The sequence below is a fragment of the Schistocerca cancellata genome, chromosome 1 (genome assembly GCF_023864275.1).
Source record: "Schistocerca cancellata isolate TAMUIC-IGC-003103 chromosome 1, iqSchCanc2.1, whole genome shotgun sequence".
NCBI classification, from domain to species: domain Eukaryota; kingdom Metazoa; phylum Arthropoda; class Insecta; order Orthoptera; family Acrididae; genus Schistocerca; species Schistocerca cancellata.
In genome coordinates, this window is record NC_064626.1 from 381,515,454 (window position 1) to 381,538,363 (window position 22,910).

The 22,910-nt window shown below is 38.6% G+C and overlaps 1 protein-coding gene across 1 annotated transcript in view; it reads left to right on the forward strand.

The window, feature by feature from the left end:
- Window positions 1–22,910, forward strand: part of LOC126175119 (DNA damage-binding protein 1) — a 189,650-nt gene that overhangs the window by 115,708 nt on the left and 51,032 nt on the right. The window contains exons 7-13 of the mRNA XM_049921676.1: window positions 4,438–4,659; window positions 9,558–9,720; window positions 9,802–9,963; window positions 13,182–13,307; window positions 13,428–13,591; window positions 21,859–21,989; window positions 22,104–22,288. Coding sequence (XP_049777633.1) covers window positions 4,438–4,659; window positions 9,558–9,720; window positions 9,802–9,963; window positions 13,182–13,307; window positions 13,428–13,591; window positions 21,859–21,989; window positions 22,104–22,288 — 1,153 coding nt within the window. The remainder of the gene's footprint in view (window positions 1–4,437; window positions 4,660–9,557; window positions 9,721–9,801; window positions 9,964–13,181; window positions 13,308–13,427; window positions 13,592–21,858; window positions 21,990–22,103; window positions 22,289–22,910) is intronic.

A 22,910-nucleotide genomic window follows, 5' to 3' on the forward strand; every position in this document is an offset into this window, starting at 1 on the left:
TAAGGACCAAACTCCTAATAATGTAGTATGTAATACACGTTCGTCACACAATTTAATCAAGTCTCATGGCCATTGGCCACCTATGACATTGCGTCAGAGACAATGGGTGGGGCTTCCACTATTTGACTACCAGCAACTGAGCAGTATTCAGTAGTGTTCTCCAAGCCAGCGCTGATGGACCTACTCTACGCCAGCGATTCCTACTGTCATCAAGGATGTATCATACATTGCTGTTTCACTACATTATTGTATATTAATGTCCATTTCGATTGTAACTGAAGCAATATGTTTTATTCCTCTTCACAGAATGTAGATCAAATGATGATCTCTTTAGAAAATCTAAACTGGTCATCTAAAAATTAAAATCAACAATTTAAATGCAACTACGACTGTGTTTACTGAATAAGTTCTTCGTTGTTAATGACAGCCTATTTGTTCCGAATTGTCAGTTGTTATATAATCCCAAAAGTGCCAAATTTGACTACGCCAAATATGTTTTGCTGTGTGTGACACTTTCTTGTTGCTGTAAATTGAGAACTTAACTAGCCACAATATCTTATTCACTGCAGTACTGTAAATTTTTGTGTACATCATATGCAGCCCACAGTGTGTCTGTTCACCATTCACCCAGTGATTCTCCATGGTGTGTTTTGTATTGCATATTTCCTTTGTTTGTGCAGCTGTTATTCATTTATGCCTCACAAGTTCCGACAGCTTTAAAGAGTCTGATTTGCAAATCATTTCAATGTGGCAGCATTTTCTGCTAAATGATATTGATTCAAGCACTCTTACCATCTTTTATGATTATGTCTTTCACACCAAAGAACACAGTCCTGTCACAGCTACCACGTTTAAACTTCCAACCCCACTATGTCCTCTATATCATGGATATTATGAGTCCCAAACTTAATTAAAGAGCATCACAATTAATTTAATTAGAAGGTAGAGCTTATATGCAGTTAAACACAGGAATTTTAAGAACTGTGGCTGCACATATCTTTGTTTTGACTTTAAATATTGGTTTTGTCATTACTACTCATTTTTATTGCAAATACTCAGTGGTATTAGAATGGTTTACATTATAAGTTAGAACCAGCAAAATATGTAAATCTAATCATTGTTCATTTGACAGCTATTTCAACCCTAACAGTTTCACTGCGCTCTCACTTGTCACTGTTTTTACAATACTATTTCCGATGAATATCATGAAAATTTTATTGAAACATTTTATATGACAGTTACTGTTTACAACAGTATTATGAAAACGGATAGATTGCTATTCACCATATAGAGGAGACATTGAGTCGCAGACACACAATGAAAAAACTGCTATACATTTAAGCTTTTGGCCTGAACGCCTTCTTCTGAAGTAGAAAACACACAAGCATGTGTGTGCCACCCGCCCCCAACCCCCACCTCCCACACACATAGACACACACAAGTACAAATCACACACACACAGGACCACTGTCTCTTTCCATTGCTGCCAGACTGCAGTCTGCAATTGTACGTGAGGGAAGAAACAGTCTGGCATAGGTGGTGGGGGTAAGGATAGCATGGCATGGGATGGGAAGGGGAGGGGAGATAGCAGATAGGACTGGGGGAAGGTGGGAGCATGCAGCAGGGACAGGGGTAAGGCTGTTAGGTGCAGATGGGTGGTTTGGTTCGGGGGGGGGGAGTAAAGAAGGGGAAAGAGAAAAGTGGGTGCATCGATGGAATAAAAGGCTATGTAGTTTGGGAATAGGTAAGGGGGTAGACAGATGAAGTACAGGGACTAGCGAAGATTGAAGCCTTGGGGATTATGGGGACATAGGATACATTGGAGGAAGAGTTCCCATCTGTGCAATTTAGAAAGCGGGTGTTGGTAGAAAGGATACAGGTGGCGCAGGCTGTGAAGGTGTCATTGAAGTGAAACACATTGTGTTGGGCAGCATGTCCAGCAATTGGGTGGTCCATTTGTCTCTTGGCCGCACTTTGTCAGTGATCATTTGTGAAGACAGATAGCTTGTTACTTGTCGTATCCACATAGAAAACAGCACAGTGGTTGCAGATAAGTTAGTAATCACATAAATACTTTCACAGGTAGCCCTCCCTTTGTTGCGATAGGAAATGCCTGCGACTGGACTGGAGTAGGTGGTGGTTGGAGGACGTTTGGGACATGTCTTGTATCTAGATCTGTTGCAGGAAGATGAGGCATGAGACAAGGGTTGGGAGCAGGTATGGAGTAGGGATGGACAAGGATATTGCTTAGATTCAGCAGGCGGTGGAAGAACACTGTGGGAGAGGGGGGGGGGGGGGGGGGGGAGAATAGTGGGTAGGATATTCCTCATTTCACGACATGACAAGAGGTAGTAGAAACCTCATTTATTTATTTATTTATTTATTTAGGTATTTTTTCATATGCTCTAGTTAACTTTTATTCAGTACACTGTTTCTTTAATAACTTCTTATCATAATTGTTTCATCCACATTATTAATGAATGTTCTTCCCCTTGTCACATTTACTCAATGTATTCATTAATTGCATGTTTATATTTGTTACTATTTCACGTAACTCCACTCTTCTTAACTCTGACCAACTTATAATTCTAACTTACCCCATCCAATTTGAATGATGTTCTGGCCTAAAAAACATGCATGTGCTCAAATGAGTAACTCTGCATTTGTAACTGTACTGTGCCAACCAAATGTCTATCTGACTTCCACAGAATGTGCTCTTGGTTGGTATGGTAAGTTAATGTCAAATAGGTCACAACTGCCAACAAATTATGAATGAATCACTGTGTCATCAAAAGTAAGGCTCAGTCATCACAATGAAAGCTCTATTTAGATACCAAGTCTGAGAAAAGCTTTTAAAGTTCAGCCAATTTTGAAAATCCTACTCGTTTCCAGTTTTAACAGAATTCTATACCACTAGCTGTTGCCGCCAGGGCTTGCTACCTGAAGTTCTACACGATTTGCCAGAATCAACCTAAAAACACTTCAGTTTGCATTCATACCATCTACACGAACCGGAAACAAGACTGCTTGCATTACTAAGGAGCTATATGTCATGGTGTATTTCTGCATGACGGTGTTTCACCCTTGAACTGTGCTCTTTGTTGTGTGGACTGAAATCAATCAGTTTATTATCCATGCACTAGCAGTTCATTACAGACATGTTCTTGCACTCCACTAGAAGGCGTAAACACTGAAACTCATGCGCAACCTGACCAGAAACAATGTGTAGGAATTTTTTTAACATGAGAAGGAAATAACGTGGACTTGTGGATAAAGATGGACTTTTCTTTGAAGGAGACCACCACAAATCAGTCTGATTTGTTCATTACAGAAATTTTGCAGCTGCAGTCTCATAGTACGTCACCCAATAGTATTGGACCTCCCATGCATCATTTTCGTGTAGACCAGTAGAACACATCTGTAAAAAACCTTCTTGTCCATTGTTACTAAATTAATCAATTTTGAAAAGACTTATCAGAATTCAAAGTTAAGAAAAAAAGAATGGTCAGATGTTTTGTGAAGTGGTTTGCTTAAAAGTAAGAAACAAAATAATTAAAGAAACATTTGATGTGTTGATGTGCTTTTGTATGATGTTTGAAATAGTGTATAGCAAATGAGGCACATCAAATGTGTATCTAATCTGTTTCATTTCTTATTTTTAGACAAACTTGTTCACACAACATTTGACCACCAGAAAGTGTCAAATATGTAATATCTTTAAGTATTGATAGTTATTGTATTATTATTCAGAAGATACAGATCAAGAGAAAGCAGAGAGGTTTCAAGATAAGCTGTAATTTGATATTTATTTTATTTTTTCAACACAAAAGAAAGAATTTCTACACCTTCGTAACTTTTTATGTACAAAAGAGGTAGGCCTTGAAGAGATGAAGTTTTTAACACTTCATTTACATAGCTCACAGCAACTGTTCATGAAAGGTTTAAATTTTCCAAATAACTATTTAAGTTTTTATTAAGTAGCCTAATTATTTTCAAAAAATTGAATCTTTTTCTGCATAACTGAGCACCATACTGGTCAGTTTAATACCACTTTTGTCCATTTTCAACTTTTAGTTTGGCTATAAAAATTTGAACAACATCCATTGTGTAATTTATAGGGAGTCTTGTTTTCATTCCACTCAAACACTGAGCAAAAACCATTGTGTACTAACATACCATGGTAAACAGTTCTTCAGTGTTACCAGTCTTACATATTTGGTGTTTTTATTGCATTATATCTTAATGAATAATGGTACAGAATTAATATAAATAAATAAATAATATTTTATTGAGGAAAATGATAAATTATTATCATCATCATAATCATCATTGTTATTGTTGTTGTTGTTATCATCATGCATGTAATATAACAAGATTTGTCATGTTTGTACTACACTCATACATTTATTTATATCTCCAATTCATTTCTTATTGCAGGGGAGATAAGTGTTCCAGAATGTATTACTTATCTCGACAATGGTGTACTGTTCATTGGATCTCGTCTTGGTGATTCCCAGTTGATAAAACTAAATGTAAATGCAGATGAAAATGGATCTTATGTCAGTACAATGGAAACATTTACAAATTTAGCTCCTATTCTAGATATGGTTGTGGTTGATCTGGAACGACAAGGCCAAGGCCAGCTTGTAACATGTTCAGGTAAATACAGATGTGACTACTGGTAGCCTTAAAGTAGTCCATAGTGTTGACAGAAACAAATTAATGGCATTATTTTGTTCTGTCTTGTGCTTAAGCAAGTGGTCTCAAGTTGGTAATAATTCTGATATAGCAATCAATTATGTTCTTCTGAGTTTATTTTGCCATACATTACAAAGGGACGTATAACAGTAACTGTGTCACCATGTATAAAATGAAATACTTTGCTAAACATTTACAACAGGCTGTTTTGAGGTATAATTACTGTTTTTCATATGACTCGTGTAATTGGCAATGATAATCACTCACTGAATAGCAGACAGTTGCCTAAAAAAGAACTGGAATGAAGTATTACAGATTACAAACTTGCCTCTTTTTTCTTAGCACACATACAAGTGAATACTAACTACAGTTTTCTTGTACTGCAGCCTGACAGTGGGTAATGTAATGTCAAGTTTTGTGATTTGAGATAAACTAGAAAGAGATTAACAGAAGGACATATCAAAGGGATGGGGGGAGGGGGGGGACAACAGCTAGGGGAGGGAGAGATAGCAACGGAAAAGGGCCAGATTGTATTGTTTAATACATTTTGTAAATGAATGGCTTGGCATATTTGGCAAGTTACTGACATTTTATAATACTGTTTCTTCATTACCAGTACCATTTGTCTACACAGTTAATTCAATTTTTGGTACTGATAGTTATTGCAAATAATGCAGCTCAGTCTGGCATGGTCAGATTTGAAAGAAAGTATATTTAAAATGTTCGCTTTCTTCTTTTAATTCGTCCTGTAAAAATATTGAAACAACTGAAAAGGATTAGTCATTTGTATGTTTTGTAGCATATGCAAGAAAAATATTCAGAAAGATATTGATACTTGTTGAACCTTAGTGTAATCTATTTTATTTGTCACAGTCAGTTAATGTACCTATACATATGCTCTCATGTGCCTTTGTTAACAAAGATTCATACGCTAACTGCAAATGTGTTGTTGAGTCAAAGGAAGCAAAATAAAATAAAATCTGAAGGTATTCTAAATTAAACAAAACACAATCTGAGAAAGCTGTCCCAGCTACTCCTGTCCTGTGCCTGTATGGATTACATACAGCCCAGGAAGAGCCTCCCAGTATGATCTAAAACCCTCCCACCCTCAACACCTCATAGCTCCCTGACTATGCCTTGTTGACTTACTCCGCCTTCCACTTCCACAGAAACTTCCTCCACCCTCCATGAAACACACTGTTCCTGAACATCAAACCCATAACACTGTTATCAACATTTCTGCTAAAACTTCAACCATTGCAGTCTTAGTACTTTCTAGAGGCCTCACCTTTATCCCAAAACATAAGTTTAACTATGCTGGATGTGTCAAGGAGCTGCTTTTCTTAACTCATTCTGCGCAGTGGAAACGTTTCTTCACCACACACCCCATTCACAACAACCAACAAAAACTCGATGTAGAACCTCATGTAAAACAGTTCCAACCTCCCTCCAGCTGTGATCTTCCTCTCCTTCCACCCAGTCATCCTCTTGTAACTTTTTGGAAATTCCTCACTTCTAACCTGGCCTTACCATCCTTTCCTAAATTCCTTCACAGTGAGTCCAACATCACTCCTATGGAACACACAGATGTCTGTAACCTGAAAACCAATCCAGAACTTATCATTTTTCTTCTAAGCAAAGGCTCTACTACTGTCGTCGTGATTCGTAGTAACTATGTGGCTGAGGGTGTTTGCCAACTTTTGGACATTTCTGCATACAAATCGTACAACCATATTCCATTCCTGAAGCCCAGCAGGAACGTAAGCAGCTTCTCAAGACCTTAGTTCCATCCCAGAACCTGACACTTGAATCAACCTCGCTCCTCAAACCAGAAACCTACTTCACAAACCCAATCCCGCAGGTCTTGCTATTATTCATCCCATTGTGGCTGGATACAATGCTCCTCTGCCTTTGTTGACAATCACCTCCAAACTATTTTAACACCAACCATCAATCCAAGACATTGCTCACTTTCTTCACCGCCTTTCTGCTGTTCCTGTCCTGTTACCTCCAGGCTCGTTGTTGGTCACTGTGAATGCAACATCCTTGTACGCAGACATCCCCCAGTGTCGTCCTGATACCAAACCCACCATCTCATTTCTAATTCTCCTAGCCGACTGTATCCCAACCTGCAATTATTTCACTTTCAAAGGTCAAATACATGGCACTTCCATGGGTACTCGGATGCCACTATACTGTACCACATTATTTATGGCCCATCAGAGGAATGGCCCATACAGTCAACACCTAAAATGCCCTAAACACAATGAGCCACCTTCCTAGCTGTTGATCTCCACCTCTCAGGTAACTCCATGAACATATCTGTTCATATCAACTGCATCAATCACTCCACTCTTGACAGCTGTCACCCATTCCATGTCAGAAAGTTTCTTCCTTACAGCCTTGCCGACCATGGATGCCATATTTGTGGTGGAAAGCAGGAGCTGTTGAAATATACTGATAACCTTACCAGAGCCTTTATTGACAAACAGTATCCAATCCAGCTCATCCATTAACAGATCTCGTGTGTCGTCTCCTCTGACACCAGTAACCCTGTTAACCAGGCACCAACCAACATTCCTCTGGTCACGCTGTACCACCTTGGCCTTGAAAAGCTTAACCATCTCATTCATCAGGGCTTTGACTATCTCTCCTGTCGTATCCTTACATGAAGAATATACTATCAAAAATCCTACCCACATCACCCAAAGTAGTGTTCCACAGCTGACCCAACCTACAGAATATTCTTGACCATCACTATTCCAGTCCAGCTCCCAATGCTGCACCCCCATGGGTTGTTTCCTAGCAGTTGGCCAGGTGCAAGAACTGTCCCAAACACCTACCATCTCCTACCACAGTCCAGTCACAGACATATCCTACCCTATAAAAGGCAAGGCCTCATGTGAATCATCTGTGTTATGCATAAGCTGTACTGCAATTACTGTGCAGCATTCTGCATGTGCATGACAAGTAATCAGCTGCTTGCTCGTACTAATGGCCACCAAGAAACTTTGGTAAACTTGACCATCCAGTTGCCAAACATGCTGCACACAACAACACAAATGATTTTAAAAGCCGATTGACTGCACACACTATTAGGATATTCCCTTCTAGCACTAGTTTCTCTGACCTACATAGGTTGAAAAGATCTCTATGGAATACTCTGCGCTCTTGCATCCTTCAGTCATAAATTTCTGCTAATCTGATTCGCATCGTCTCGCCTTACTTTTTCCTTCCCCATCTAGATCATGTATTGCCTTCTCCTACCACTCTTTCTCTCCCTCCCCCATGTGGGCATTCTCTTTCTCCTCTTTCTCCCTCCCCCTCCCTTTTTTCTTCCCCTCCTCTCCTCCTTTCCCACCCCTCTTCCTTTCTCTCTTCCCTCCCCTCCCCCACCACTCTCTCTCTCTCTCTCTCTCTCTCTCTCTCTCTCTCTCACACACACACACACACACACACACACACACACACACACACGGGGGGGGGGGGGGGAGAGAGAGAGAGAGAGAGAGAGAGAGAGAGAGAGAGAGAGAGAGAGAGAGAGATGCTCTACTTTCTGAACTCATTTCATCTTGTTGTACAGCTGCTGAGTCATCTATCAAAATACTGGCCTCACAGAATCCTGATACCCTCTCCTCGTGTAGCCTTCCCCATGTTCCCCATCTCCACCTACCCAGGCAACTGTTCGCAATAATCAACACTCAGTCTTACCAACCCTTGGGTGTGTGCATTTGAGTGTCTGTGTTGTTGTGGATGAAGATGTTTACTTTTTATAGAGAAAGAGCTTGAAAGCTAGTGGGATTACTGTTTTCTGTTGCATGTTTCAATCCTCCACACACCAGTCAGGTGTAGGTGAACAGTTGCCTTTCTTTTATTTTAGGTATTATTCTGAATTAAACAAAACTGTTCGCAAAAATCTTGGAGATAATATGAGACAATACAATGAAAACACTATGAGATATATAAATTAAAGCACAAATTCTATTCTAACAGCCTATTAGAAATGAGTTATTGATCCACACATCTTGGTATGCGAAGCTACGGTATCCTTTAGACATAATCAGTGAAAGAGATGCTTGTTGTAATTGTCAACAGAGAAAGGAAAATTAACAAAACTATTCTCGGTGATCCTATATGAAAATTTTAAGTTCTTAAACTGAGAGAAAAGTGAAGGAACAAGTATTAATGAAAAAAATTTTGGCAATGTCATTGTGGTGTTTGCCACTGTGCATACAAACTTCAAAAAAGCAGTGGATGAAGATAATAGAGCATATCTGAATGTTTGCCAAAAAATTTGTTAGAGTGACTAAAATGATGTATAATAACGAGCTAACTGATTTTGGGGGGGGGGGGGGGGGGGACAGCGACAATACATAGAACAAGTTAATGAGTTTTTGCGTTTACAATAGCTGAATACAATGCCCGGAAGGACAGTAAAAGAAATAAGCTGAAGAATAATTATTGTCTAGGTGCTACTTGTAAACTAAATAGTTTTCAAAACTAAGTTTCAGATTTGTGTGGAAAGGAAAGCTGACAATCGCTCTGTATTGTGGATGTGAGTTGTTTACTTTTAATGTGAAAAATTCATGATCAAGAGGAGAGTTTTATACAGCAGTTGATGTCAAATGACTGATGATGAAATACTCCAGTTGTTCAAACAATAGCTTGAAAACGAAAGAAGAGATTTAAAGATGTATTCAGAAAAGTAAATTTAAAGGCAATGTTTTCACTGTATCATTGTGCAGTTTTTGGTGATAAATTTAGTTACTTTAATTTTTATGTATTGTGCAACTATGATGCTAGAAAAGAGTGAAATCATTCAGAACAAGTAGTGGTACAAAAATGTTTTGCTTTTGCAGGCGCCTATAAAGAAGGATCCTTAAGAATTATAAGAAATGGTATTGGTATACAGGAACATGCATCAATTGACCTTCCTGGTATCAAAGGGATGTGGGCATTAAGAGTTGCAGCGACAGATAAATTTGATAATACATTGGTCTTGTCATTTGTGGGACAGACAAGGTATGTTTACTCCTTGTTTACTCATACAATTTAATGTGTTTTTTGTGGCAGCCTTACGATAAGTTTTGTTTTGTTTTTAAGAGTGCTGACTCTAAATGGCGAAGAAGTTGAAGAAACAGAAATAACTGGTTTTGTGTCAGACCAGCAGTCTTTTTACTGTGGGAACGTGGAATATGACCAGATTATTCAAGTTACACCAGTATCGGCACGCCTCATTGCAGTTGATACAAAATATTTGATACAGTAAGTTATTTATTAATAATTTAAATGACTGCAGTGGTTACAGAAGATAATTATAAATTAAATATGGCAATTCCCTATCTGTTAAAAGATGAAATAGCCACTGGAATGTAGTTATTGTGAAAACAGATGATAGTTAAAAAAATATTACTTAATCACTTTCATTATCAAATTCAAAGTAATGCAGTTACCAGCTACTTGAATAACTGAAGTTCTTGTTTGTCACACACCATAGAATGTAAAAGACTTGAGAGATTTTTGATTTGAGATTCATTTGCCTGAAAACAGTGGGAATTCATGCAAATCTTTTAGAGGTATTGATTTTAAAGTCAGGAAGAACGGTGAGCCAAGGAATGTTTTCCAGTAACTCTTAATAAGTTATTTTTTTATTTTTTTACGTAAGTGTATTTTTTTATTTTTTAAGTTTTCTTTACAAGGCTGTTTACAACTTTAGCAAAGCCCCACTTTTCAGTACACAAAGTGTCTGAGCTATCTAACTGTGCATTTGTCACCTATCTCAATCAATTAAGTGTGAATGACCCTATTCATACTATTCATATCAACTAGCTGCAAAAGCCAGAACTTTGTGAGTGAAGCATTTACCCATTCAGTAAAACCTGTCAATGTTTTGGATGAAATAAGCTTACCATTGATCCCAGATGTATGGTTTCTAGTCTGGCTGGCCTATAGTTGTACTCTGGTGGGGATGTTAGGTATGCGAGATTGGAGCAGCTTGCCTTCTGATTTTGGACTTTGTTTGTAATCTGTGCAGCATTAAAACATATTTAAAGCACAGACTAAAGGAGAAGTGCTACCTTCTCAGCTGCTAAGAAGAATGAAACAGATTGGGTTGTGCATAACTTCACAGCATTTTCATTTTGCAAGTTTGTATTCTGGTTGCTTTGGTTTATTTATTATCATTTTTATTTGTAGTTCACTGTTGCTATTTGAGTTTACATATTGTCGTTTTCTCATTTGGAAATAGTGAGTGGAGCTGTAGACACTACAAAATGGAGTGCCAAGTGGAGAAATAGGAACATTTCAGACATATATTTCCATTTGAGTTCACAGAGGGATGATGGCAGTGGGGCAGCCAGACACTTTTGCCTTTTGTACGGGGATAAAGCCATTAGACAGAGCTCAGGAAGAAAATCGTTTTCTTGTTTTAAGGAGGATCGTTTTGACATTCGTAATTCTCCACATTCAGGAAGATCTTCAGGGTTTGATAAGGTCATTTAAACACATTACTCCCCAATGATTCAGGTCAGTGTACTTGAGAACTGGCAGATGTGATGAACTGTAATCTTTCCACCATTGTGTGACATTTGCATGCAGTTGGGAAGGTTAAAAAATTGAGTGAATGGTTACTGCCTGTTGTAAGCCAAAATTTCAAAAATCAGCGGTTGGCCATATGCGCATCTCTGCCTGCTCATCATGAATTGGCTCGTGATCTGCACCGATTATTCCTATCCTATGTCATTACTGATTACAAGAAATGGTGTCTTTATGCTAATATACGGAATGGTTGAAAAACAAAGGAGCAACTCCCCATATAATGACTCGTCCATAAAAGATAATGTTATGTATCTGGTGGAACAGCAGTGGTGTTGTGGTGTACCACAGATTGCTTCCTCAAAGTGTAACCATCACTGCTGATCTTTATCGTCAATGACTAAGACATTTTACAGATGCAGTCCAAAAACAACAACCAGGAAGACTGTGTGAAATGCCCACCCGCATTTTGCTAGACTGACACAAATGCGATACAGGGGTTGGATTGAGAAGTCATTCCATACCTACCTTATCCACCTGATTTTGCACCCTCAGATTTTCACCCTTTCCGTTCTTTATCATACAACCTTCAAGGAACTTCCTTTCCAGATGAAAACATGCACTGAGCATGGCTCAGTGAATTCTTGCCTCAATTGAAAAGTTATCCCAGCATTGGAAGATACTTATGAATAGTGAAGGAGAATTTATGTTGTTGATGATTAAAGACTCTGTTATGTGTATCTTTTGCGTTTATTAACGAAAAATTCTATGAACTTATGCACCAACCTAATAGAACAAGACAGTATCAGTTATAGTCTTGTTGAAACTAAATGGAAAAAGCATACTGGAGGGAGTGGGGAAGACAGGTATCAGTAAGACCTATTCTCTGAGAGTTCTGTACAAAGTTTATTATGTATATTGATGAGGATGATTATGATGATTATTTCATGTGGCTCTATAATCTGGTGCAAGTCTTTTTATTGGACACCACTTCGATGACTTGTGTGGCCCCAACCTACCTCACTTATCCAATTTGGGAAACAGGACCTACATTTTAACATGAATCAGAACAATATGACTGAAAAACCTGCAATCTGGTCGAGATTCAATCCCGCAACCTCTCTCAGCTTTCTCTCTCTCTCTCTCTCTCTCTCTCTCTCTCTCTCTCTCTCTCTCTCTCTCTCCCTTTTTTTTTTTAATAAAAAAAAAGGGTGAGGCCAAAGCATGAACCAAACACACTGAGCTGTCATGCCAGCAAACCACCATGCCCAACAAGTATATAGATAGTTCATTTATAGGCTTAGGTGATGAGTTTGCGAGTATGAAAATATGTAATGTGGATGGCCGTACTTTTTGATTGCATTGACTTAGAACCCAAACTTACACTGCCAAGAGACTGTAGATCTTAGTATTTGACATAAATTTCAACTTGATATCTCTACCTGTTACTGAGAAAAAAAAAACAGTCTTAGTAGTTGGATAGACATATGGACAACAAAGCACTCCTATAATAGTTCTGTTTTTACCGATTGAGGAACAGAAACCTAAAAGACAATGGTTGACTTTCTAGTTTGATGCCGATCTGTGCTGAAGCATAACGGTGGGCCATCAGTGTCTCAGCTTATAAGTTAATAAATACAGTGGAAAAGCATGTTGAAATAGGATATAGTATTCAACAAGTTTTACTTTGCCATAGACTATAATAACAAAAATATACATTTTTGTTAGTGTTGCTCTGCATTTAACATGAATGTTCAGGCACATTATGATAAACACGTGGCAGATGTGATAGCATGGAACAAAATTATTTTTTACTTAATTTGTAAGTGCAAAAAATGGACGTATGCATTAATCCCTTCAGTATTGTCAAAATAACAGAATTGTTTCCTAAGTAGCTTTTTTTGTTATAATTGGAGACTGAACTTTCTATTTCTGTTCCACAAATCTAGTGAGTGGAAACCGCCATCAGATAAAACAATAAGTGTTGTTGCCTGCAACACGTGTCAAGTCCTATGTGCCACTGGAAGCGATATTTATTACTTGGAAATATGTGAAAATGAGTTAGTACAAAAACGGTAAGCAGTTTTTTCATTCATAACATTTTATGCAACCGGAATGAAAAGAAACATTTTTAAAATAAATATGGTATGAATACTGTAGAGCTAAGTTTTATATATATATATTTTTTTTTTCAGGAATGTTACTTTGGAGCATGAAGTTGCTTGTTTAGACATAACACCACTGCAAGAAGGCTGCAAAAAGGCAGAAATAGCTGCAGTGGGCCTTTGGACTGATATAACGGCTCGAATATTCAGGCTGCCAGGTTTAGAAGAAGTTAATAGAGAATACTTAGGAGGAGGTAAAGATAATTACCCACATGTTAATGGAATTAGCAGATGCTCATTATGATATAATTAGAGGTTAAATGTTAATGCGTATGTTACTGAATGAGGGAGGTTCCTCAGATTGCATTTGAGTCTTGCCTTCAAGGGATAGAACTTGAAAACAGTTTAACTCGTTTGGTTTGTCCATCCCATTTGAGTTGGTGGTCTGTGTCCACATTTCATTCTATGAATATCATAAATTCATAGAATTTTACACATCTGTAGGTGATGATACTTTTTTCACGTATAATTTTGAGTTGTAATAACCTTCTACTTCATGAGGAATTCATTAGGAAAACTGAAATATATATGCCCCATGTGACTAATAATTGTGTGAATGTATGTGTCTATGTATGTATCTATCTATCTATCTATCCAGATCCCACTCCAGCTACTGCTGGGTCTGGTTGCTGACGAGTCCTCTCCATTTGGCTCAGTACTCCCACCACTTTTCTTCCTCCACTTGCTGCCAGGTCACACCTCTCCTTTCTACAGATATTCTCACTCCCGTTTTCCACCGTGTTCTTGGGTGCCCTCTAGGTCTTTTTCCATCCATCTTTAGTTCTTCCATAATTTTGGGAAGTCTCTGCCCATGCATCCTCTTAACACGTCCATACTATCATAATCTCTCTGTTTTTTATTTATTCTCTCATACTTTCTTGTTTAAGGTCCTTTCTAATATCCACATTCCTTACTCTGTCCATTCTTGTTGTTCCCGTAACTGCTCTAAGAAATTTCATTTCCCCTGCTTGCAGTCTGCTCCAGTCCCTTTCTGTCATTGTTCATGTTTCTCCTCCATAGGTGACAATAGTGAAGTAATAACTCTAATACATAAGGAGTTTTGCTTTTTCTGAAACTTTCTTATTCCAAACAAGGTGTTTTTTTTTTATTTGGTAGAAATTGCCTCCCTTCTGTAACCTCCTATTAATTTTGTTGGTTATTCTTCCCTCACTAGATATTTCACTCACTAAATAAGTGAAACTGTCAACCATTTTGAGGGATTCTACATTCAAAGTAATATTCCCGTTGATCCCTTTGTCTCTTCCAAATACCATTACTTCACTCTTATCTTTATTTATTTTTAATCATGCCTTTTCATTATTTCCTTCCATGCATCAAGTTGTACCTGTACATCTTCCTCTTTATTGCCCCATATTACCATATCATCTGCAAAAATCATCTTTTTGTCTTTTTCTTTTACTATATCTTTAACTGCTATATCCCTTCCCTCCATCACAACAATAAAAAGTGCAGGAGATAGAATACTTCCTTGTTAAAGTCCTTGTCTTATTTTGAAGTATTCAGAGTTACCCAATGGTGTTCTAATTCTACAATTGTGTCCTCTGTACATTGTCTTTATTACATTAATGTATCCATCTTCTATACCTATCTTCTTCATTTCTTCCCAGAGTCTTTCCCTGTTAACTGAGTCATATGCCTTTTCTATGTCTATAAAAACCATTATCACCCTTTGGGTATACTCCCAACTTTTTCCATCAGTTGACGGATAGAAAATATCAGGTTGATCGTGCTTCCATCTTTCCTAAATCCATGCTGTTCTTCACTCAGCTCCTTTTCTATCTTTTCACTTATTCATTTTAGTAAAATTCTTTAAAAGAAACCTTGGTTGTATAACTCATAAGGGTTATTCCTCTGTAGGTTTTACAAAGTCTTTTATTGCCTTTTTTGAAGATGGGAAAAATGGCTCCTCTTCTCCAGTCGTCAGGTATTGTACCATTTCTCCACACGCTTGACAGTACTCAATACAGCCACTGCATTCCCACTGGACCTGCTGCTCTTATGTCCACTAATACTTCATCAGGTCCTGGGGCTTTCCTCTTATTCATCTTCTTCTCAGTTATTTTCATTTCTTCCTGTGTAATTTGTCCTAATCCTGCTTCCCAACTTCTCCCAATTTCTCCATTATTTGTTGTTTCCTCGTGTACCTGCTCCTCAGCGTTTAACAGTTTTTTAAAATGTTATCTCCAGAGATCTTTTATATTCCCTGGCTCTTCAATCACAGTACCATCCCCTGTTTCCACCTTCACTGGTACTTCAGATGCCTTCCTTTTATTTTTCATCATTTGATAGCAGATTTTCTTATTGCTCTTCACATCTCCTTAAAGTTTTTTGTTAACTCTTCCCATGCCTTTTTCTTTGCTGTTTCCACTATTCTTTTCACTTTTTCTTATCCGCTATATATCTTTTATGGTCCATGTCATTTTTAGTCTTCCACCACTTCCTCCATGCTCTATTTTTTCTTCTAATTACTTGGATTGTGGTAGCATCCCACCAACTTGTCTGTGTTACTTCTTCCTTTCCATATGTTCTACCGCATACTTTTTGTGCTGCTTCAACTGAAGTGTCTTTGAATAAACTCCATTCTTTTTCCCCATCACGGAAAACTTATTTTGGAAATTTTTGTGTGATTAATTCTCTATACTTATCAGCACTTTCAATCTCCTTCAGTTTCCAATCATGTATCTTCATCACTTTCTTCTGTTTTCTTTTTTTTGACACCCTGATTCATTTTCCATTACCCTGCCAGTAATGAATGGTCTCCATCTGCACTCACACTTGGAATAACCTTCACATTTGTTACTCTCTCTCCCCATTCCCTATCTACTAGAATACAATCAATTGCACTCTTTGTTCTTCCATCCCAACTGTATCTGGTGATAACATGACTTTCTCTCTTCATTAACAAGCTGTTTGCTGTTTTCATTCCATTCCTCTGACACAAATCCGGGAGTCTTTCCCCTTCTTTATTTCTGCCTCCATATTCAAAACATCCCAATACTAGCTCAAATCCCTTTCTATCTTTGCCTACCTGTGCATTAAAATCTCCCATCATTTTATTAGCACTCTCTGTATGGTTCTTTAACTCGTTTTCAAAGTCCATCTTCTCTTCTTCGGTACATCCCACTTGCGGTGCATAAATAACTTCTAGTGTTTCTTTTTGGAATCTCAGGTTTAAGATTATGATCCTTTCTGATATATATCTCACAATTTCAATACAGCTTTTTACGTTCTTATTCACCACAATACTTGTGTGAGTGAACAATTGAATTTCATGATCAGCATAATCACCTCCCAGGAGAAAACTTCGTCTTCAGCTGATGTAAGATTTTCTGTCTGGTAGTGTCTAGTGTGTGTTGTGTTGACTGTGTTTTTGTAGCTCCCACTTATCCTTTCTCGCCAAGTTTATCAAATCAGACTTTGATGTTAGGTAATATTAATAGGTGGAGCACTTTTATGGGGCACTGTGACTATATTCTACAGATTAATTTGTGTGGTAACTGGGAAGTTTAAGTAAGATGTTGTCTCCTCAGTTGCATGCTGATGAAAGTGTGTGATTTTTAGCTGAACTGCTTCCTGAATACAGTTTTCATCTTCTCATAGTTGATGGCAGTGATGCATAAGGCATCTCACAGTATTGCCCACCTTTCCTTAAATTTTATGCTTCGTTATTCAGTCAGGGATTATACTTCACCATGGACATTTCCAATTATGGTGGGTTGTTGCTTGATAAGAGCATATACTTTTGTAAAAACTTCTCCCCTAAAGAACTAGACCATATTTTGGTCAACATCTGTTTCATCATTTGCACTGAAGCACCATGATAGATTCATGTCAGACCTTGTAGTGTGTGTGTGATACCATTGACTGTCGTTGACTCAGTCTCCATTGTGACAAATATGAGGTATGTTCTTCTATAAAAAGCTGGAATCAAACCACTTTTGCATTAAATTCTTGGAACAGTCTTTTGAGTAAATACTGACCACTCACCAGCAAGCTTTTTCTCAATATAGCAGCTATTTTGTACGTAAGGATCACCATTTGCAACTTGTTGCAGATTTATGAGGCATGTAATCATCTGCCAGTACTAATACATAATGCTTCGTTCACTCTGGAGCAACTTTCTGCTAATTGCAGTTTTCAAGTCACTTATCATTTTAATTGCTTATTATAATTATTATTATTATTTTAATCTTCGCAATGACCAACTAGGCTCATGTGACAATGTTAGTTCCTCGTCTTTCTGTGTTGTTTCTAATTTTTCCACTACTCCTTCATTTTCTCCCCTTTTTGTTTTTCCCATTTTTCTGTCCACGTTGTTCCTGATTTATTATTTTTTCTGGGGTGAAAGCTTCTAAATTTAATATTTTATTCTTAGAAAGGTTTCTTCCTGTTTTTCTGATTCTTTGGTTTTGTTTCTTTACGTTTCTTTTCTTATTTCTATAATCCATGCTATTGTCAATTTCTTTTCTAGAGGTTCATTTGGTAGAGTTGTCAATAGAAGATTCATCTTTGCCATTACTTCTGACATTTTCTCTATATTTTCATAGATCTAATTACTTCTCTTTTCCAGCCATCAGTAGCTTGTATTGCACCCATTATTTTTTAAATAATCCCTCTTTGAAGTACCTCATGCTGTCCAGCTTAAAGTTCATCATTAAGCATTCACATGTAAACATTCTGATCTTACCAAAAAAGTAATTATTATTTTATTTAATGTTATCACAAAAGCCTGTAATGTTTTAAAATTGTATCCCTAGAAAATTTAGTAATAATCACTGCATATGTCGACATAATCATCTATAATTGCAATAGTATGCTTCTCATTGTATCTACCTATTAATCTCTCACTATTGTCAGTTCACCTGTATCTGCTTCCTGAATGTACACCTAAAGTGCAAGGTCGAGCTAGATTGTTAGCAACCTAGGTACACCCTGTCAACCTAATTACGCAACAACATTTGCTCCTTTGATAAATGTTTGCAAATAAATTGCCTGCAACCCCACTGAATGCTCTTTCACATAAGGCATATTTGCATAACTCTATAGTTGTAGACTCTAGTATGTCTGCCATGATAAGTTCCTAGTTGAACTCACACCTACACGGTGCTCCCCATATACCTGGAATCATGAAATTTGGCAAGAAGCAAGGTTTCACAGTACAAGTAAAGTAAAAAAATCTGAAAATTGTTCAATTATAATTATATCACATAAAAAAATACCTTTGACAATATTATGAAAAGGAAAGTTGCTACTCACCATATAGTCATAAGAAAAAGTCTCTCAAACCAAGCTTTTGTCCAAACAGGTCTTCATTAGAACGAAGACACACACACACACACACACACACACACACACACACACACACAGTCTCAGCCTTAGCAGCCAGAGACTGCAGAGACTGTAATCGTGTGTGTGTGTGTGTGTGTGTGTGTGTGTGTGTGTGTGTGTGTCTTCGTTCTGATGAAGACCTGTTTGGACGAAAGCTTTGTTTAAGAGTTGTTTTGTTGTGCCTATCTGCGAATCAGCAGCTCCGCTACATGGTGAGTAGCATTTTCCATTTTCATAATATTGTCGTTATAACATCCTGGATTTTCCAAAAAATATCTTTTTACCATTAGAACACTCATTGTGTTCATCATCCATCAAAAAAATAACAGATGAATATTACTGCATACAAACATAAAATATAAGTTTTAGTCACATTTTAGTAAGTAAGTAAGTAAAAACAAATTTGTTAAGGCTTTCGTGGCCACTTGTTGACAAACTGCCTATTGGCTTCTGTCTCGGTTTCTTTGGCCGACGTTCATTTAATGATTTTTCTGACATTTCGCCAGCACGAGTGGCTGGCATTGTCAAAGCTTCACCCTCCATTGCTGGTGGTGAACTGGAGCCGAGCTCGCGGCCGCAGGCTATATGTACCTGGCGCGCCAACATCCGAGGGCTTCTCCACGGTCATTTCCGGTGCGGTTCTCCTCTTGCTACCTGCGACGGTCGTTCGCTGCAGTACGGAAAGCCAGTATCCGTTTACCTTAAGGCTTTCCTCTTTCTTGTTGAAACTGTTCACGTGTTTTTGTATTTCTACAGCTTCTCTGAACAAACTTGTGTGATAGTGCTTCTCTACAGCCAGAACTTCCGTGTCGGCGAATTTTATTACGTGGTCGGTCTCATTCAGTGCGTGCTCTGCCATGGCCGATTTCTCCACCTGCCCCAACCTGCAATGTCGCTTATGCTCTTTGATCCTGGTGTTAATTGATCGTCCAGTCATTCCGACATAAACTTTTCCGCATGTGCATGGTATACGGTATATTCCCGACATTGCAAGTGGGTCTCTTGTCTCCTTCGCCGATCTAAGACACTCTTTGATCTTCCTTGTCGGTTTGAAAATCGTCTTTGCGCCTTGTTTGCGCAATATACGGCCGATTCTGTCCGTCACTCTGGGAATGTATGGCAGAAAGGCCGTGCCCGACATTTCTTTTTCTGGTTCCTTACTTTGTCGAGTGTTTGGCTCTGTTTCACTTCTAATGTAGTTTGTGGAGCACCCATTGCTCCTCAGAACAGTTTCCAGGTGTTGCATTTCTCGTTTGAGGTGTTGCGGCTCATATTCGTCCTGCTCTCATTACGAGCGTACTAATCATGCCTCTTTTCGGGCTTGGGTGGTGGTTTGACAGTTTGTGCAGGTATCGGTCCATGTGTGTCGGTTTTCGATACATGCTGTGTCCCAGGTTTTCGCCTTCCCTTGTGACCAGCACATCTGGAAATGGAAGTTTCTTGTCCTTTTCTACTTCCATGGTAAATGTTATGTTGGCATGGAGGCTGTTCAAGTGTCTTAGGAAGTCACCGAGCTGTTCTTCACCATGGCTCCACACCACGAAAGTATCATCGACGTACCTGTACCACACCTTAGGTTTCCAAGTCGCCGAGTCCAGTGCCTGTGCTTCAAATTGTTCCATGAAGAAATTGGCCACCACTGGACTGAGATGACTACCCATGGCGACGCCTTCCAGCTGTTCGTAGAAATCGCCATTCCACGTGAAACAGCTCATGGTGAGACATGCATGGGTACTCCACAAACTACATTAGAAGTGTAACAGAGCCAAACACTCGGCGAAGTAAGGTACCAGAAAAAGAAATGTCGGGTACGGCCTTTCTGCCATACATTCCCAGAGTGACTGACAGAATCGGCCGTATATTGCGCAAACATGGCGTAAAGACGATTTTCAAACTGACAAGGAAGATCAAAGAGTGTCTTTGATCGGCGAAGGAGAAAAGAGACCCACTTGCAATGTCGGGAATATACCGTATACCATGCACATGCGGAAAAGTTTGTCAGAATGACTGGACGATCAATTAACACCAGGATCAAAGAGCATAAGCGACATTGCAGGTTGGGGCAGGTGGAGAAATCGGCTGTGGCAGAGCATGCACTGAATGAGACCGACCACGTAATAAGATTCCCCGACACGGAAGTTCTGGCTGTAGAGAAGCACTATCACGTGCTTGTTCAGAGAAGCTGTAGAAATACAAAAACACACGAGCAGTTTGAACAAGAAAGAGGAAAGGCTTAAGGTAAACGGATCCCGGCTTCCCGTACTGCAGTGAATGACCATCGCAGGTAGCAAGAGGAGAACCGCACCGGAAATGACCGCGGAGAAGCCCTCGGATGTTGGCCGTGAGCTCGGCTCCAGTTCACCACCGGCAATGGAGGGTGAAGCTTTGACAATTCCAGCCACTCGTGCTGGCGAAATGTCAGAAAAATCATTAGATGAATGTCGGCCGAAGAACCCGAAACAGAAGCCAATAGGCAGTTTGTCAAAAAAAATTTGTTTTATCTTCTATATCTACCTATGTTTCTTTTTGTTTGTCTGGGCTAGTCTGAGGAACTAATGTAGAGATTTTGTTACAGTCTTGGAATTCCCTGGGCTGATATCTTGCCAGTATGTGTTGTTCAGACGCTGTTATTATAGCCTATTGATTTTGTGTCATTGATGTTGGTACATTTGGCTTTTCAAAATGGTCTTTCTGTGTTACTGATGTTGTAGTAGGACTTGTATTTTTTCTGGGGATTATTTTATGATATGGTGTCCTCTGTGAGTGTATTTGATTACCCACAATGTTAATACTTAGAACTAAAGTAGCTAGAGAAATTTTGTATCACCTAGACATAATATGAAAGTGTTCTTTTCATCCAGTTCTTCTGAAAGCTTGAAGTTGTCAGAAATTGAAGGAATTACTGATTAATGCTGTCTAAGACCAACATTACAAATGAGTTATTGGTAGCAGCAGTTATACTGGTTAAAATGCATTGACACATCTATGTGCATTTCAACGAAAAGTGCTCAGGGCGAAGAGGATGTTTGTAATAATCGTGTGTGTGTGTGTGTGTGTGTGTGTGTGTGTATGTGTGTGTGTACATATATTTACTTACACTTTGTGTTTCTAGAAATTATACCAAGATCAGTACTGATGACCTGCTTTGAAGGAGTGAATTACCTGTTGGTTGCATTGGGAGATGGCTCAATGTACTACTTTTCACTTAACAAGCAGACAGGTCTGCTGACTGACAAAAAAAAGGTATCAAGATTAATTTTGTTCAAACAATATTGTTGGAACCTTCTTAGGACCATAACCTTGATCTCATGCTAGATGTATACTTGCACATTAAAAAAAAAAATTATATATTTTCAGGTAACCTTAGGGACACAACCAACAGTGTTGAGAACTTTTAGGTCACTGTCAACGACAAATGTTTTTGCATGTTCTGACCGGCCAACTGTTATTTATTCATCAAATCATAAATTAGTATTCTCAAATGTAAATCTCAAAGAAGTAAACCATATGTGCTCCCTTAATGCAGAAGCATATCCTGACAGGTATGGTATTATTGGATAAGACTGTTTTTCTAATATTTTTTATATAATTCTCTGTGGGCATAAATGAAAAGTGTAGTATAAGTTGTTGAGTATACTAGGGGTGACTGAAAAGTTCTTGGCCCACCCAGTGAGGCTTGTCAGTAGTCCAAATATTTATGGCTGTTTTTCAGCTTCATCTCCTTTTAGAGCCACACAGTTTTGCTGCTGGTGTTGCAGGCTCATTGTACCCTCCGTGTAGAATGTGTCTTCCTGCATGGCAAAAAATTCCTCCCCTGCAGCCATGACATCTAGGTGGAACTGATAGAAAATGGGTTCCAGTTAGATGTTTCTTGTTCCACCTAGATGTTTCTTGAGCTTAGGGAAGAGATGAAAGTCAAAGGGGACCAAATCAGGTGAACAAGGTGAGGTGCCGAACCAGTTCAAAGCCACAGGACACGATGGCAGACATGGCAGCGACAGATGAATTCACGGGCTTGTTGAGGTTGTGAAAGAGCACTCATTTTGACAACATTCCAATGCTTTGCACTTTGATGGCCTCCCTCAAATGCATTTATTGAGCAGTATAATATGCTAACTTGCTGGCAGATTAAAACTGTGTGCCCGACTGAGACTCGAACTCGGG